This window comes from Prinia subflava, chromosome 1 (genome assembly GCF_021018805.1).
Source record: "Prinia subflava isolate CZ2003 ecotype Zambia chromosome 1, Cam_Psub_1.2, whole genome shotgun sequence".
Lineage (NCBI taxonomy): Eukaryota > Metazoa > Chordata > Aves > Passeriformes > Cisticolidae > Prinia > Prinia subflava.
This window is the reverse complement of record NC_086247.1, coordinates 42649895-42668346: the sequence shown is the minus strand read 5'-3', so window position 1 is coordinate 42668346 and position 18452 is coordinate 42649895. Positions and strand designations below refer to the sequence as shown.

Sequence of the window (18452 nt, the reverse complement as noted above, 5' to 3'; positions counted from 1 at the left end):
GAAGGATCAAGGATTGAATGCAGGGTTGGTTTTTTCCTTGCTTTTAATAAATGGCTGTATTATAAAGAAAGCACGTGGTTTGGCATTTTCAAATTTGAGACTGTGATGCTTTCTCTAGAGATGCCCTGGGTGTTGCCAGAGGGAATTTCTCATGTGGTGGCCATATCTTAGTTGGTGTTCCTGCTGTGGAAATATGTAATCCCTTTATATATACATTTTGTTGGCACTCCACCGCCCTGGTGTTGGAGGAGAGCAGGCAGTGTGACAGTAGGGCAGATGTCATTCTCTGTTTGACTTTGTGTCACCTCTCTGGCTCAGGATTTGGAGGAAAACCTCACGAAAAACGTCACCACAGCCTCTGTGGGCTGTTGTCGCTTGTGACTGGTGCTGTGCCTGGGAGGAGGATGGCTCCTGGCTTGTGGAGGGTGTCCATGGTGTCCTGCTCCCAGGGACTGAGCATTGCCCACCAGCCCCTGGGCAGGGCAGGGCAGGGCCCTTGGGTCATGTCTCCAGCCCCCTCAGCCTCAGGACCCATGGCAGCAGCAGGGAGTGTGCCAAGCACGCTCCTCCTGAGCAGAGGCTCCTCTCCTCTCCACCACACCAGACAAGGCTTGAGGGGGCTGGAGAAGAAGGGTATTGGCCAGACAGAAAAATGGTGAGCAGGGCTGGTTTTTTTGAAAGTTAGTTGTGTAAATGTGCACACAGACGCGGTTTATTCTGGAGGTTAGCTGCGTAGGATTCATGTCTCAGAAGGTCTGTTTTGCTCAATGCCTATATTAACCTATAACTTCCTACATGCTTGTTACTAAAATCTGCACTATAGGACCCTGTTGGTGCATTCAGTGCCAGCATTCCTCTACAGCCCAGTGTGCCTGAGAAGCCAAAGTGTGTTTCCACGTTGGTGGTTTTGGTTTTTTCCCAGTTGCCAGCCTTGGGGTTGGGCTTCTGGCCCAACTTGGGAACATGATTAAAACATGGCTTGATCCCATTTGCACTCTGTAACCGAGGCATGTTTCAAGGAACTGGCATGTTGTCCTGAGGTCATGCAACACGGAGCATACTCAGTGTCAATGACTCTCTAATGTCTTCCATATGATATTTAGGATTAGAGGGATACAACGAATGTTAATGGTTGGATTTAAATCGTTCCCAAAACTTTCTGAGGAAGCTTGCAAAGCAGTATCATGAGATTCCCAGCCAATAATTTATTTTTTGTAAATGTCAGTCATTAAGAATTCAGGAGGAATAGAACTTGAACAAGGTTTTTCCTTTTAAAAATAATTATTTAATTACTCACAGCACTCACTTGCAGTCAGTTGCTTGATTTCCCTCTGGTTTAAAGAGCTTGTTAGATTTTGTGTGGTACTTTTTTTAGGCATGATGAGTTACACAGCTATTTTAAGTTAAATGGGAACTGTGTTTTCTGAAATTGTTCTGATCTTCCTGTTTAAAAATTAATGAATACCAAAATAAATTATTGCCAAAAATTTAAGTATTAAAAACTCTGCTGTGTATAATTGATGAGCAGCTTAACAACTTACATATATAAGAAAAAGAGAATACAAGTTAACACGGGGGAAGCCTCCCTCCAATATCCATTATTTCAAAAGATCAGTGGATATTCTGGATTACATCACACGCATGCCCTGTCTGTGTAGAACAGGACTTTTGGAAGCAGATGTTATTTAGGTGCACATTATCTCAGAGGCTGTTGGTAAGGCTGGTAGGAGGCACATAGCTCGTTTAGGCTGTTCCCTGTGGTGGCAGCACTGCATTTTCGAGCTCCCATCTGTATGCAGGCACTTACCCTGCCCTCTCTGAGGCAGCTGTGCTCATGCAACTGTGAGCAGGAGTGCAGGGCTGCACTCTAATCTGCATCACTTTTAGGGCTTTTTAAGTGCCCTCCCAGGACTGCTGCTGGGAACAGTGAAGCTAGGCCAGAGTGGCTTCCCTGATGCACAGCCCCATAACAGCTTGCGTCTCTACAGCTAAGTAGGTGGTAAATTGATGTGTTCTTGAACATTCACTGGGAAATGGGCTGAAACTTCTTAAATCGTGGTCAAGATGTGAGAGTGGGGTGGCGAGGGGAGAGTATGTTGACTGGAGGAATAAAATTATGTTGACTTACCTACTGGGTCATATAGGTGCTGCTGGAAATGCAAATAGGAATTTGAAGACTGTGGTCTCTCCAGTGGAGCACTCAAGATAAAGTGTTCTCTTAAAGATGTGGCTGTATATAACACAACATTATGCTCACAGACATGGAATCATAGAAATACTTATGTTGGAAAAAACTGTAAAGATCATGGAGTCCCACTGCCAAGTCCACCACTAAACCATGTCACTAAGAGCAACATCTCCATGACTTTTAAATACCTCCAAGGGATGGAGAGTCCACCACTTCCCTGGGCAGCCTGTTCCAATGCTGACAACCTACTCTGGGAAAAAAATTTTTCTAATATCCAATCTAAGCCTCCCCTAGTATAACTTGAGGCTGTTCCCTTTTGTTCTGTTACTTGTTGCTTGGGAGAAGAGACTGACCCCTCCTGGCTGCAGCCTCCTTTCAGGTAGTCTACAGACAGCAATGAGGTTCCCCCAAAAGTCTCATTTTCTCCAGGCTAAATATTAACCCCAGCAGCTCCAGCAGCTGCTCCTCCTAAGAGTTGTGCTCCAGACCCTTCACCAGCTTCATCACCCAGTTTCTTAAAAATACTTTGAATGGCATAACAGAACACTCATATTTGAAATCTAAATGAAATATCTATACTCTGATTTCTGAGTTGAAAGCCTACTGCTGTGTGCTTACCTAAACATCACTGCTGAGGAAGCAATTCTAGAAAGCCTAAGGTAAAAGACCAGCCCTAAGTGCTGCTGTACTGTGAACAATGATTGCTGGCATTTGTGGGTTTTTCTCTCCCTTTCTTATCAAAATTATTAAGTCACACGTGCTCCTTGCAAGTCACTGCTGTTTTTTTCATTGTTGCTGTCATCCCAGCAACAGAAATATGGGGTGTGTGCAGCTTTCCATCAGTGTAAGCAACCATAGTGAACTGAATTACTGATGACTAATTCATACACAAATCATCCTGTATTTTCCAAATGCATGATCAGGTGGTTGCAGCTTTGGAGAGAATGAATAATTTGAAGGAGTTTGTATCTAACATGACTGGATCTGTGGTTTTGTATTATCTAAATATTTCATTAAAGCAAGCAAACTAATTTTGTTACAGAAAAGGCACAGTCAGCCTGTTTCCCAAATGGAATTTTTCAAAAACTGAGTGCATGAAAGTCAAACTGGGGTCTGGTTGAAAGGTTTAAACTAGATTTCTGTGCAGTTTTAGAAAAAAGCTAATATTAAACATGTATACCAAATTTCTAGTGTAGAACTTAGCTCTGTTTGCTGTGGTTTGGGTATCAGAATTAAAAGAAATGAGTCCCACCTCTGCCCCAGCAAGGCCCTGTCTTTTCATGGGCCCTTTGTTTCCCATGTTGGCTGGTGTGGTTTTATATGGTTTTCTGGGATCTTGCTCCCACACATGGCAGGAATTCAGGGAGGAGCAGTGAGGGACAGTCTTTTGACATTAGATGTGAAGGATTGACCTAATTTGTGTAGGGCACACACAAATTGGCAGTACCTGCTTATATGTATAGTGTTTCTACTAAATATTTTATTAGCATAAGTTCTAACTACAGTATATTAAAAGCAGTTAGTTTGAAAATAAAGTTTTCATTTTAATTTATAAATATATAAACATCAGTGCTAAAGAAAACCGAGCATCTAATCTTGGTTTCAGATCTCTAATCTGAAATCCAGAAAGTTTACTGAGTGGTAAAAACTGGTTGCAAACAGGATTCTCTTGGCTTCATTGTTACTTCCTTTAATCTCCTTTTGATTTAAATAGTCAGGAGCAAAAGTATTATTGATAATCAAGAAAATACTTCTTTGCATGTGTGGATTCCTCAGCCTCCAGATGGTGAAGAAGAGGAGAAAAACTGAAATTCTCTAATGCAGAGTGCATATGCTTTGGGGCAAACTAAGTCAGCATGGACAGTCTGGGGAAAGAAACTCAGAAGCAGGGAAGACATAGAGGACAAAATCAAATTTAGTTCAGCATCGCTTACTTCAAGGGGCTAATGAAAGATTGTCTACAACTCTGAAAATGCTGTAAGAGACTCAGTTTTTATAAATTTGGTAGTAATTTTCAGCTTTACCCACTGCACATGGCAAAACTCTTGCATTTTAATAGCTTTAAATAACCACCTTTTCAATTCTGGGTTTGTTCTCTTGTGTCTGAGTTCTGCCCCAGCATCCCTTTCCCTCCTGTGGCAGCTGCTTGCCCAGCCTGGTGGATGCAGTGCTCTCCCTCCTCTTGCTGCCTGCTCTGCCCCAGGCCTGGGATGCCCAGGAAACACCTGCAAAGCCCCGATGCTGCTGGGCTCTTTCTGCTCACTAATGGGGCTAAAAATAGCAACTGCTGCGGGTGATTTCAGCACAGTTTGCAGGCTCGTTTCAGAGTCTGGCCCATGAATATCTTCTGTAACTAATGGCTGCATCAATATTCTAGATCAAAACACAAAAGGATTTTTAGCCAGTGATTCTAAATTGCTTGTTAGCTAATAAAGGATTAGAGGTTTTAACATTGATCCCTCTTCTGCAGTGCCACCAGCTGTACTTTTCATCTTTCATTTGAGTAGATGTCAAATTATTTCTTTTTGTGTGTGTGTATGTGCATTTTTATGCATATAAAAGTTTTTCAGTCAGATAGATAGATTTATTGTGGAAGCTACTCTGGTAGTGTGTTTTCAGCTTTGCTGTACACATTTGATAAGATTTAGGTTTGAGGGGTTTTTTGATTGTTTTTTGGGGGGTGTGGGGGGATTGTTGGGGTTTTTAATTTTTTTTTCCCAGAAAATGTAGGGAAGTTTTTTAATGCTGAATAAAATCCAGTAGCATAAAAATTCTTTTGTTTGTGTAAACTATAAAAGGGGTACGTGACAAGCCATAATGTCATTATCTCTCCTGTTGTTCACTTTGTATTCCAGTAAAAAGATTCCTTTCTCATGCACCTGCATTGAAACATCAAGTTGTGTAGCACATTGGCTAGGCCTGAAGTGCTGTTCCATATGCAGAGGAGCACACGGGTGTGCTGTGGCTGTAAGATAAAGGCATTGCAGTCTCACGTCACTTAAGTAGGGCTCCCCTTTCTGCTGCCTTCAGAAAATCTCAGCCGTGGGCAGTGTAGACAGTAGTGTCCCCATTCTGTTGTGCTGGTGTTTCCCATTTAAACATAATCTGACAGCTACAAGCTTTAGGGGGTAAAATTTTAAATTATAAATAAACACCTATATAATATTAAATACATACATAACCTCGATGTCCAAAATCAGGTAGTCCCAGTTGACTGTAATGATATTTTTACTTTCTCCTGTTAGTGTGGTAGGCAGGTCTCTGGCTCTTTGGAATTGGAAGGGATTTCTTCTCTTTGTCGTTCAGTGTTTGGTTCAGTCCATGTTTGTTTGTTGCCCTACTTCAGAAAGGAGTATTTTAATGAACTGTACTTGCCAGTGCAATAAAATCCTCCTCTTGTGGAGACGGCTCCAGCGCTGTGTCAGAGAACAGCTCCATGCTGCCTTGTGGATGCAGTCCAGTGTTTCCTGCCCTCCAGCGCTGTGCAGACCCAGGACCACCTCCTGGCTGGCAAAGGCACAGAAACAACTGCCAGCAGAGAAAACACAGGGAAATACCCAAACTAGAGAGAGGCTATAAAGGCATGCAGAAGGAATTCGCATTACCAGCAGAAGGAGAAAAATCTCCTGTGAACACTTTGGGCTTGTAGTTTTCTAAAAGGATCTAGATGAAAGGTTGTGCAGTGCATTTTTAGGGCCTCCAGGCAATTACTTAGATGTCAGAGTAAAGCTTATAATTGGGGTATGGGGAGGATGAAAGGACAGAGTTAGGAACAAATTCAATTTATAACATTAAATGATTGCATAATAACCCTTTTGCATTAAATGAAACAATAATAAGTGTACTCAAGCTATGCATTATCTGTGTATCTATGGTTTTAGCTGTAATGTATTTTTTCCATTGCCTGTATTTACAAGTTCTCTTGCTAAGGATGAGTTTTGAATAAATAATTTTGTTTATAAAGTTTTCTGTAAGAAGATGCAAATTTGTCAACTGATGCTTGTAACTTGCCAGAAGGCACCTTTCCCTTTAGAGAATATTTTACTTTGATTCCTATCAAGACCATTGCAAACAGCTAAGCACAAGGTGTCCTTGGAAAATGAGGTTTTTTAGTAACCATTTTCCCCACAAATCTAGGCAATGTGAACAGATTCTTTTTTTAAATGGTAGTGGTTTTCAGCACTAAAGCTAGATCTTGGTAAATCCCTTAGCAAAATTTGTGTTGGTATTTCAGAGAACATTTTTGGACTCTTCTCTTAAACTCTTCTTCTGTTTGGGAAGCGATGATCTCGGTAACCCTTCGTGTGATGGCTGGCTGGATACAGAGAATGAGAACCTTCTCATGCATAAAGTTGGTCCTGTCAAAACATATGCATACCCATGGAGAAAAATGACTTTAAGTTCAAGTTATTGTTGACTCTCCTGTAAAACTAGGCAAGCCAGGTGTCTGCTTTGTTACTTTGGTTTCTCTGTGAACACCCAAATATTTGTGATAAAAAATCATTGTTGATAGTGGGCTGAACTGTTAGGTGAGATCTGGACACTTCTTTGTCAAGACTGATGTGCAGTAAAAGCACAAGAGTCTTTTTTGTGGAAGTGAAATTAAACTTGCCAGGGGTAAGGGGGCAATCCCTTCCCTGCCCTGATGCTCAAGCACAGGGGGTGCACCCTCTACAGTCCTCTGTGGAGGTCACTGAATCTTTGCCGAATATGAAGTATTTTGTAGAAAAATCGGAAGAAGAAGAAAGAAAATTGCTTTTCCTCTGATTTCTTTAAACATTTTCATCTTGATTTCTAAACACTTGAGTATGTCAACAATAAAGGCTGTGCAAATGACAGTGTAGGGTTAGGGTAGTAGCATACAAGTAGCATACAAGAAATGTTATCTCTATTAGCTATCCTCAGGATGCCGGTCAGAAATTTTTCCATATACTTCCTTCTTTGTTCTGGATTAGTTATACATGCACACCCCTACCCTCTGTGTAAGTTCAGAGAGCTCTCAAAAGTTGAACTTAGGAACCTGACTGTTTTGAGTGAGAACTGAAGCTGTTGGCCCATCTTTGAAAGCTATGAGTGGACTATGCTGAAGTCTGCTTATTTATATGCTTTTCTCAGGAAATGAAAATCAGTAAGGATGTTCATTACAGAGGGGTGGGAACTGACAAGTGTGTTGTAACAAGCTGGAGCCTTGCAATTAATTTTTTTTTAATCATTGTTTGATATAATCTTAAATAATTGCGTTGGACTTGATTGGCATTTGAGTACAAGGGCCAGAAGAAAGATGATCCTGGCTTGTTTGAATTCAAGGGACTGTGGGGATTGAGGAAGCTTATTAAGAGATTTTCATTTTCACTGTTATCTTCTCATTGTACGGACAGTCCTGATGTGTATAGGGGCTCCAAGAACATCCATTTCACTTTGCATTAGTCGAGGTGATTCCTCAGATGCTGCACAACAGCGCAGCGTGCATCCAGGTTCAGGGGAAAAGAACCTCTTGAACATGTCACTGCTCAATGTACATCAGATAAGCAGGTCTTGGATGCATAGTGTTAGGCTGAATTACAGCAAGGGCTTATTCAGCACTGTTGCTTTCTGCTCATGCTTTCTGCTAATGACATTAAACACCATTTGGTCTTAGCTGGGTGCATCTGGATTAACGTCAGTGCATTCTCTTGTTATAGGAGCAGCTTACTGCCAGTTCATGGACATGTTGTTCCCAGGGTGCATTAGCTTGAAGAAAGTAAAGTTTCAAGCAAAGCTGGAGCATGAGTACATTCACAACTTCAAACTTCTGCAGGCGTCATTCAAAAGAATGAATGTGGATAAGGTAGGCATTCTGTATTTGTATTTCATCTTTACATGTTTCAAAAGTTACATAAATTGTGTAAAATTAATAAACAGGGGAAACAAACTGCAAAATACTTGAAAATGCACTTTTTCAACTTTTGGATGGAGAACTGGAATTGCAAGTAGTGTATGAAGATGTTCTTGACCTTTTGTCATCTGAAAAGGGTATGTGGGCGTAAAGGAAGAAGTTTGGTATTCGGCTCCATTTAGGTACAAATTGAAAATTGACTCCACATGTCTGCTGAGGAGTTGTGTCATCTAACTCATTATATCTTAATATCAGAGACCCTTTGATGCAGCACCATGTGTTGGAAATTCCTTGTCCTCAGTGAATAGTAATTTTTTTGATAAGTAAAATTTTCAATGACCTGAATTTCCAACAAAACAGCTTGAAAATATGCTGTTCTTATAAGTATTCCTGGTTTTTTGTCCAAAGCAGGGAATTTAAATTATTGACGAATTCAAATTATTCAAAAGCTGCAAAAATTTACCCAGTGATTTAATAGATCGGGTAGCACACGTGATCTTGTAAAGTTAAGAATGGAAGTCGCTGACAAAATGCTTTTTCAGCCTTAAGATATTTGGTTTATGCTTCAATGTGGGAGGTTAACAGACTCACCAACATAAATTACTGTGTTGATAAAAATGAATAATGGAAGTTCTGTTGTTGTGCTTACAATTTTACACTGATGCACTACCTGTTTGCCCTTTTAAGGTTCTTCCCTGGCTTTTAGGGTTGCCTTATTCTGAGATTTAAACAGTCATAACAGAGAGTCCCTTAAGACTTCTATGAAGCACTGGAAAAATCCTCATTGTTTCATGAAATATTATGGATACTGCTATTTACAGTGTGATTTGCTAGTGAAACAGTGGGAAGACTAATGTAGTGAACATCATCAATTTTCCTGTAGAGAGCAAATTTATCATGCCTGTTTAATGTAGAGTTAAGGTACAAATGGAACAACCTGAAAAGACGTGCAAAATGCAATGTCAATTCTTTCTGAAGCATCACAGATTTATAAAATACTGTGCAGTTGGCTTAATCCTGAAGAAGAAATGAGAACCCTTTTCCAGCTGAAAACTTTTAACATTCAAGAGGCATTAATGTCCACCTGACTTGGCTGCTTAATCAGCAGCATGAATTAAGCAAAGCAGGGCAATTCTTCTGCAGTTGTAGTCCCTGTCTGCCCACAGTGTCTGGAAGCCTTGAGTACTGCAATATTGGCTCCAAACCTTTTGGAGGTTTCATGTCTGTGAAAAAGTTCCAAGATATTGATATGGAGACATTCTCATAGCCTTTCCTTTGTTTTACTAGAACTTTATAAGGCATTTTAGTCAACTTCTGCATGTCCACAAACTGTTCTATGTATAGCTATATGTGGAATGGAAAAAAATTACAAGGTTAAAACCTCAGGGTTGGTTCATATGATGACCATGTGCTACCAAAATGTAGGTTGGTTTGAATTTTAGCATGTCTTGGAAAAGCTGCTGGGTTTTGTACTTCAAACAGTAGGACAGAGAGCAAGAAACATCTGTCTGGAGTTTCTGAAGAACTGTTTGTTTGTAGAACGTCAAACTGTACCATGTCCATTAAAACCAGAAATCCCTAGTTGTCTGTATGTAGTGTTACTCCCAGAACACAGTCATTCATCATGGGATGTATCCATGGAATGTGAGGGAGTACCTCTGTGGAACAATAGCTATAAAGGCTTACATACACTTACTGTATCACTGCTTCAAAGGCTGGGTCTCGTTGGGTTTTGTTTTCATTTTTTAGGAGCTCTTGCAAATTGACCCTTTCTTTTAGGAACAGAACAATGGAAGATGTTTATTTGTTGATGCAGTTAGTAATTTTTTTTCAAATAAGTGTGTATATGTAATTTTTGTATTTAAAAACAGGAGTGATGTAATATTGGATGTTACTATCTATCTTTTAGGTAATTCCTGTGGAAAAACTGGTCAAAGGGCGCTTCCAAGACAACTTAGATTTCATTCAATGGTTTAAGAAGTTCTTTGATGCTAACTATGATGGGAAGGAGTATGATCCTGTGGAAGCTCGACAAGGCCAAGATGCTCTTCCTCCACCAGATCCTGGTGAACAGATCTTTAACCTGCCTAAGAAGTCTCACCATGCAAACTCTCCAACTGCAGGTATTTTGCATCTTAAAGGATTCCAGTTCTGTCTCTGAAGACAATTAAAAACTGTGATCCACTCTACTTAAATACTAGCTTAAAATTATTTCCTTGAGTGCTCATGCCATTCTTTTTACTTTATCATAGTCTTAGCATCTTGAGACAGCTGAAAGTTAACTGTGTTAACTTTCTGCTTGTGGGCTTGGCCCAGCCCTACTGAGCATAAAGTCTTGTCCACTGAACCCCCTCCATGTATGACATGGACTCTGGCAATGTCTGGTGGTGGAGACAAGGGCTTTTAACCATCTTGTTGCTGAATGTGGTATGTGCGAGTGTATTCAACAACATAAGGTGTTCCTCTTTCACACCTCCACCTTTATAGGAAAATGCTTGCACAGGATGATTTATTTTTAATTCTTATGGTGAGTAAGATGTTTCCAAATCTTAAGGGCTGACCAGAGGAACAAAAATTAAGTTATTTTTGGGTTTATGTGTGCTTATTGTTTGGTTATGATAGTCCTTCTATCTGAAAAACATGCAGTTTTTGCTCATTCACAAAGATACCTCAGTCTTCTAATTTTTTGTTCTGTGCTTGGATTGAGTTTTGCTAGGGTAAAGATAACACTTCAGAGGAGATTAGTGCCAAATTTTGAATTTAAAACTAAAAGAGTGTTGATAAGGCATGGATGTTTTAATTATTGCTAATCAGTGCTTACAGAGAGTCCAGGCTTTTCAGTTTCTCACATTGCCTTGCCCAAGCAGGCTGGGGGTGCCCAAGAAGTTTGGAGGGGATGCAGCCAGGACAGCTGACCCCAACAGGCTGAGCAGATAATCAATACCACATTGCATCGTGCTTAGCTAGAAAAGCTGGGGGAATAAGGAGAAGGGTGGAGAGGGATGTTCAGAGTTACAGCATTTGTCTTGCCAAATCACATCATTATGGGTGATGGAGTCTGGCTTTCCTGGAGGTGGGTTAATTCCTGCCTGCCCATGAGAAGTGGTGAATGAATTGTTTGCATGGCTTTTGTTTTACCTATTAAACTGTCTTTGTCTCAACCCATGAATTTTCTCACTTTCCCCTTCTGAATGTGGGTATGACTAGTCACTAAGCAGGTGCCATTTTTTTAACTGAGAATTGGGTGAACAGGAGAGCAGCTAACATTTAAGAAAAAATAGTCACTAAAAAAGTGTTACTGGACGTAGGTTTGTGCATATGGAAATACACATGCACACACACCTAATTCCTTTATTGGTTTGTCCTGGATTTATGCTAACCCATTCCTCAAATAAGGATTAATAGTAGTTGATTTTAAATCTGTGTCCTGTCGTGGGTTTGGATATGCACCAGTATTCACAAAGGCAGGGGCAAGTGTGAAGCATGAAGCACCCTCGCTTTTAGGCTGCCTTGTGCTCTGGAATCCTACCCAGATTTCAGTGTTCTGCTCTGATCACTTCTGACGTCAAAGTGGAGCATATTTGGCCAGCAGCCTTCAGCTCATTAGTGCTTCCAGGAAATGGGGCTCCTAATAGCAGGCCAGTGCTACTCTGGGCTTCTAAAGCTTGTTTACATCCTTGTTTTGCACCATTTGTGCCTGAACTTCTGAATTTCAGGATCTGGCATGCTCCAATTTTCCATGAGATGTCTTGCACGCCCTTTGGAAAAAGAAAACCCAAGTGCTAATGTCAAGATGTTGTACAGTTCAGAAATTGGAAAAGACACTTTCATTAAACACAGAGTTTACTGTGCTCGTTAAATCTTCTTACAGATGGTCTGTTCTTCCCAAAGTCACAAATGTGTCATCCAAATTAAAGCTGTGGAGGTGACAATCCTACAGAAATTGAATAGCCACTGGAGTAGAACCAGCCAGCTGATATGGAGGATAATGCAGTAATGTCATGTTTTGTTGTTGGTTGTATGAAGAGCATGTCCTGTGCCTTCCCAGCCTTTGTATGGGATTGTACAACTGAGATAGTGTGATTTGAGAAGATCCTGTAGCTGTGAGAATTAGCTTTTTTCATGGAAAACTTCCTTCATTATTAACTTTATGTTGTCCAGATGTATAACTGGCAGGACACTAGTTTAATTTCTGAACTGAGAATGGTAGGGTATGGACATTACATGATGCTGGGTGAAATGAGAGTTCAGCTTTTCTTGCTGCTTGCGTCTCGGAACAGAACTAATTCAGTTAGGTGTCAGTCATGCTGTGGGTTTACTGAATTCTGGGTGAGCACATTGTCATGGCACTGATGTGTGGTGCCTTTGTGCCTCCCCTCACCCCAACAGAACCTGCACGTTGGGAGGAATGGGAGCTTTTACTGATGCCCTGGGAGTTGTTCCATATGCATCTGCAAACCTGTGTGTGCCTCATCTCCTGCTGTTTGGGACTAAATTGGGATGATGCAGGAGCAAGTTCTGGGCAGCTGGGAAATTACCATGAAATATGTGCTTCTGTACCTCTGTCTTCCGTACTTACCTTGAAGTGAAGGAGTACTCATTACAGCTGCTATAGGAACCAAAAGATAAAACCCAGGATATTGTTGGCCTTCTGGGTTGCAAGGGCACATAGATGGGTCATGCTGCGCTTCTCATCAACCAACACCCCCCAGTCCTTCTCAGGGCTGCTCTCAATCCATTCTCTATCCAGCCTGTATTGTGCTTGGGATTGCCCTGACCCACGTGCAGGACCTTGCACTTGGCTGTGTTGAACTTGATGAGGTTTGCACAGATCCACCTCTCCGGCCTGCCACGGTCCCTCTGGATGGCACTCCTTCCCTCCAGCACGTGATCACACCACGCAGCCTGGTGCCATTATTGATTTGTGTGATTTGCTCCATGTTAACAGTGAAGTTTTGAAGTTTTAATACTACCAAGTCAGTTCTTTAACAAAATAAAGAACCCAAAAGATCTTTCTGCATAATCTGAAAGCTTTTAAACAGCGTGCAGTGGACATACCTACGTGTACACATCTATTGTGTGGTGGCAGGATGAAGCAGATATATGGGTACTCATTCATATTTAGGGGTTTGGCAGGCTTTAAATATATCCCTATTCTACATCGATTAGATATATGTATTTCTAAAGAAATAATTCATTTTAGCTACTAGCAGTTGCATATGCATTCTGGGTGATTCCTGTTGCTCCAAGCAGTAACTCTTCTGGTGCTCTTTGACTGAGTTTTGGGCTTGAGTGATTTAGGAGAGGATTGTTGACTATGCATAACTGCATTATAACAATGTTCTAACAATGTATTTTCACAGGTAGACTAAGATATATGTCCTTGAGTTAACAAGTGGTCAGATCTTTAAGGGTTGCTCAGAAAGCTTATCCAGAAAGGTACTGGCATGAATTAAAATTATTTTTGATGTTTTAATCAGACTCTAAAGCATGATGGGATGCCTGGTATCAGGTAGCTGCTTCCTGTACCTATAAATGGATATTAACCTGTATATCTATAAATGCAGAGTGTGGTCCTAGTTTAATTTGAAAAAGAAACACTTTTAAAACAACCCAAAACTCAAGAAGTCTAAAAATGTGCTGTGTTTTGTGTTAATTGGTGGGCAGGCCAGCAGCCACAGCCCTTCCCATTCCAAAGGTGATCCTACTGGGGAGTCAGCGCAGGTCAAGGCTAATGCAGCTCGGACATGGAAGCACAGATAGGTCCCCACAAGTAATCTGCTGTGCCACCCTCGTGCTGCCTTGTCCCTCCCTTCGGAGACAGAGCCGATTTGTGGCGGGGCTGACCGTGCCGTGGGTGGGTGGGTTTGGGAACGTGCCACAGTCTGCTTCTAGAAACAGTAGGAGCAGCAAGGTTTCCCTAGGTGAATGCAGCTCCTGGGTGGGGAAATGAGGGTCTCTTCTCCTTCAGGGAGCAGCACAGAGCACCGCTGGAGGCTCTCTGGCAGCAGCACCACAGCTGCTTTTAGATCTAATGCCATCTGCCAGCCCTGAGCCGCCTTTCGATCTCCTCCAGCCTCCGCTCTTCTGTAATGTAAACAGCCTACAGATGTAGAGTCAGAACTGTGGTGCAGGATTAAAATATTAGGGCACTGTTGTTTGTGCCAGTTCTAATGTTCCCCGTGGGAAATAGCGGAAAAGGCTTCATCTGATCAAAATTGAAAATAGCGATCAGGTTGTCAGGATTTTAGCTTAGTGTCTTATGTAAGGATTCCTGTATGTCAGAGCAAATCTCCATGGAGCACTCTCTAGTGTATGGGTGTGGGGTGTCAAATATACACGGGTATAAGACAGCTTAATAAAATTACTTGCATGTAAGCTAAAAATGTTAGAGATTCTTAGATCTGAAGGCTGTTAGATTTTTTTAGTTTGAAATATTCAGTGAGAGCAGGATGACTAAAGCAGAGCTGGAAAATACTGGAGGATCACATGATGAGGGCTAAAAATACTCACGCTATGACAGGGAAAATAACCAGGGCAGAATGAACTGTTTGTGCATGAATGCATTATATATAATGTGCCATCGAAAAGCCAACTGCACAAGAGAAATACTGATTTTCTGTAGGGAAATGGTATATCCTGCTGTGACAGATGTGCTGTAAATTAATTTTGAGGGATAAAAATACTCAGTGAGACTGGTCTTTATTTTAGCAGCTAATGATACAATTAGGATTCCCGGGAGACTAGAGAACTCCTAATGCCTTTTTTCTTTTTTTTCCTTTCTAACAAGACTTGCTACCTTTTTCCCCAGTGGCAGGCAGTAAGTGTTGGCAATGGCAATCTGCTCACAGTGGTACAGTGCTCCAGGACAGCGTGGCAGAGCTGGAGATGGAAAGAGCTGCAGGGCTACGAACTGAGAGTGTTTTCATCCCTAGTTCATACAAGGCCAAGGAATTGTACTAACCCAGGGGAACAGCATGTGCAGTGACAGGGCCGGCCTGGGAGGTGAAGTGGCTCTGCTGTAATACAGACACATCTCCCCTGCCAGCATGTGGAGAATTTAATTTTTAAACCCACTGAGCTCAAGAATTTAGACCAGCAGGCAACGTGCTTGCAGTGTAGGAGCCAGGGCCTTTTTTCAAGAGAGGTGATTGTGTTTGGAAAAGCAGTGGTGAAAATGGCTATCTTAATTTTCAGTGTACCATGGGTGTGATTTGAGTGTCTGTGTTGCACAAATGTTTGCACATTCTTTCATTTTCCAACATGAATTTCTTGGAAGATTTTTTCAGATTTTCCTTTTGAGACTGCTTTCTCCTTATAGCTAAGCAGACAGTGAGATTTTAGAAAACACAGATTTTTAAGAGCACTTGAAATTTTAAATTGTGTTCTTCTGTTAAGACTGTGGAATGGTTTCATCCACTGAAGATAAATGTTTGCATATTTTAAGATGTTTCTAGAGCAAATAGAGGTTTCAGTTGAGAAGAAGTAGTAGTTGTTGATTATTTGAAATAATAAATAAATATTGGTTATTTTCAATCTAGAGTAAAGTCTTCATTTATGATGGGGGAAGGGCTTTGGTTAGTTCCCTTCTATCAAATCTTGTATTAAAGACAAACTGAGGCAGTCATGCCATCAGTAAAACTTTTTCATTTGACAAGTGGCCTCCATTGGACTTTCTTACTTGGATAGCTCTCTTGAAATTGTGAAAGTTTCAAGTGCTCATACACACTTCTCTTTGCCAGCTGTCTGGCAGAGAGGACGAGTGCAGAGCTCACCAGGCTGTACTGGACCAGCAGCAGTGAAGGCTGGTTTGGGGAGCTGACAGGACAGAAGGGTCCTGCCAGCCAGGGGAAGGTGGTACCACTAAATAATTAGGACAGCTGCACCACACTGAGTTGGGATTTGGAAAGTCAGATTTTGTCTGAGGTCATTTAATTCCCATTAAGTATCATTTGTCATTACTTATTTCATTAAGTGTTCCTAGATTGTCCATTTTCTTGTGTCCTGGTGTAGCTACAATGATAAGAGTGTGTGAATATTAATTAATCTACTGTTCTTGCTCTGTTGGTTTAAGCGGGTGGAGAGTTTTTCTTTAGCTTGTGAAGAAATTACTGTGGCCTCTTGTTGGGTTTGGTTTTTCTCCTGTGGCATGAGTCAGGAATATTCTTTTTATGAAATCCTTTAATTTGACTAAAATAGACTGTGAGTGATTCCCAAATTCCACTGAAGCAGTGGTTGTGTGGGCTCAGCCAAGTCTTGTGCTTGCTCAGGGCTTCCATTGCTCTCCACACTCTCCTCATGCACGTCCACACTGTATTCATGCACATGTTTTCTTGAAATTTTGCATAAATATTTAACAGCATACTAATTACTCATATAGCTTCAAGGAAGATTTCTCTCTAAATGTTAAGTAGGTCTCTTGTCTACAAGACTGTGCCTGTGATGTAAAGAGAACTGGAATTTGCAGCCTAGCTTTTTTGTACCCAAACCTGCACAGTGCCAACATCCTCTGTTTTATGTTGCAGAAGTTTGCATCTTTTTGTAGAACTTAGGTATTCAGCAAAAAGAATAGTGAAGCTGAAACTGCATGGGATACATTTAATTATGGGGGACTGACTAGTAATTGTTTCTGGAGTACCACAGATGGAAACCTCTAATGCATTTCAAAGCTGGCTCATCTTTACTTAATTCAGTACAAGAACAGAATAATTTGTCCTTCAATTTTGAATTTACTTTTCTCATCTCTGCTAGTGTTATGTGGGCAGGTACAAAATGTTATCCAGGTGCTAACTGAAACAGCTGCAGTACTGTTTACAAAGAAATTCTAATTGGAACCCAGCATTGACCCAAAATCAGAGCATGCTGTCACAGAAGTTCTCACAGAGCAGTGGAGGTGGGAAGACACCTCTGAGATCATTCAGTCAGACTGCTCTGCTGAAAGCAGGGTCACCTTCAGCTGGTTGCCCAGGACCGTATCCAGTCACATTTTGAGTATCTCTGAAGCTGGAAACCCCTCAACCTCTCTGGACAGTTTGGTCCAGTATTTGATTACCCTCAGGGTGAAGAGGTTTTTTCTTATGTTTAAATGGAATTTCTTGTGTTTCATTTTGTGCCTTTTGCCTTTGGGGACCACTGAAAGGAGCCTGTTTCCTACCTTCTTTGCACCTTCTTTTGAGGTGTAGATAAGATCCCCCTGAAGCCTCTTCTCCAGGCTGAACAGACATGGCTTTCTGACATTGTTTGTACGTGAAGTGCTCCATTCCCTTTGTCTTTGTGGCCTGTTGTTGGGCTTTCTCCAGTTCACCCATGTCTGTCTGTCCTGGGGAGTCCTGGACTGAACCAGGCATTCCTCCTGTGCCTCACCAGTGCTGACTGGAGGGGAAGAATCATCTCCCTCAGCCTGCTGGCTCATGCTTAACTCCGTGTCCACCAGGACACCCAAATCCTTTTCTGCCACAGTGCTTTCCAGTCTTTTGGCTACCAGCATGTTTTAGGGCATGGGGATATTCCTTTCCTGGGAAGGGCCCTGCATTTCTTTTTGATCAGCAGTAAGCTTGAAGAGGAATTCATAATGGCAAACCAGTTAAGTTGCTGATTACAATGCAGTTCTCCCACTGATCAGGGAAAAGAGATCATTATTGGATAGTTTTTACCTAAAATACCTGTATAAAGTTTCATGCTTTCTCAGAATGTGTAAATGGGTTATATATAAATATTTTCATGGAAGATATGATGTTGGAAAGAATTTAAACTGCTTGGGTTATGTAGTCCCTCTGAGCAGTGCATTAGGAGCTATTCCATTATGGCACTAATTGACTGCAACGCCATTGCTCAACACCAAGTCATTAAGTCTATCAAGATCTTTTGTCTCTGTTTAGATATCTCTGTGTTTCAAGTACTTTGCATTACTCTACCAACCAGCATCCTTGAATTATTTTATGAAATTCGACTTCTGCTAGAATGGAAGCTTACTTCTGAGCTGATTATAAAACTGATGCCTTAGAATAAATGTGCAGTAAAGCTTTTTTTCCTCCAGGAAATTTTAAATTAGAAATCCCTAAGCATTCTCCATTGCAGTTAAGTTCTATCCAGCTGTCGCTGATACCTCCTGGTAACCAGCTGGCTGGTTTTTATCTGTGTTACTGAAATTGGAATATCGTGGTCATTTAAGAGCTGATCCTGAGCAGTAGAGCAAAAGTTGATTTCTTTTGATTTGTCTGGACTTTTTAAAGTGGCACTTTGCTGTAGAAAATCAAAAGGCTTTGTTGTCTTCAAAGGAGGGCAGAATATAATGCCACATATCAGTGCTGCAGGCACTGGTGATGAGGCTTGCTCAGCACGCTCTGGGAGGGCACCTGCAAATTAGAGAGACTACCTGGGGATCAAATG

General features: G+C 41.3%; 1 protein-coding gene across 4 annotated transcripts in view; it reads left to right on the top strand.

The window, feature by feature from the left end:
• The window catches only part of MAPRE2 (microtubule associated protein RP/EB family member 2), a 100869-nt gene that overhangs the window by 67658 nt on the left and 14759 nt on the right, over positions 1-18452 (top strand). For all 4 annotated transcript variants that reach the window (XM_063394616.1, XM_063394624.1, XM_063394607.1 and 1 more), the window contains 2 exons: positions 7870-8015; positions 9973-10186. In XM_063394616.1, the coding sequence (XP_063250686.1) occupies positions 7870-8015; positions 9973-10186 (360 nt within the window). The remainder of the gene's footprint in view (positions 1-7869; positions 8016-9972; positions 10187-18452) is intronic.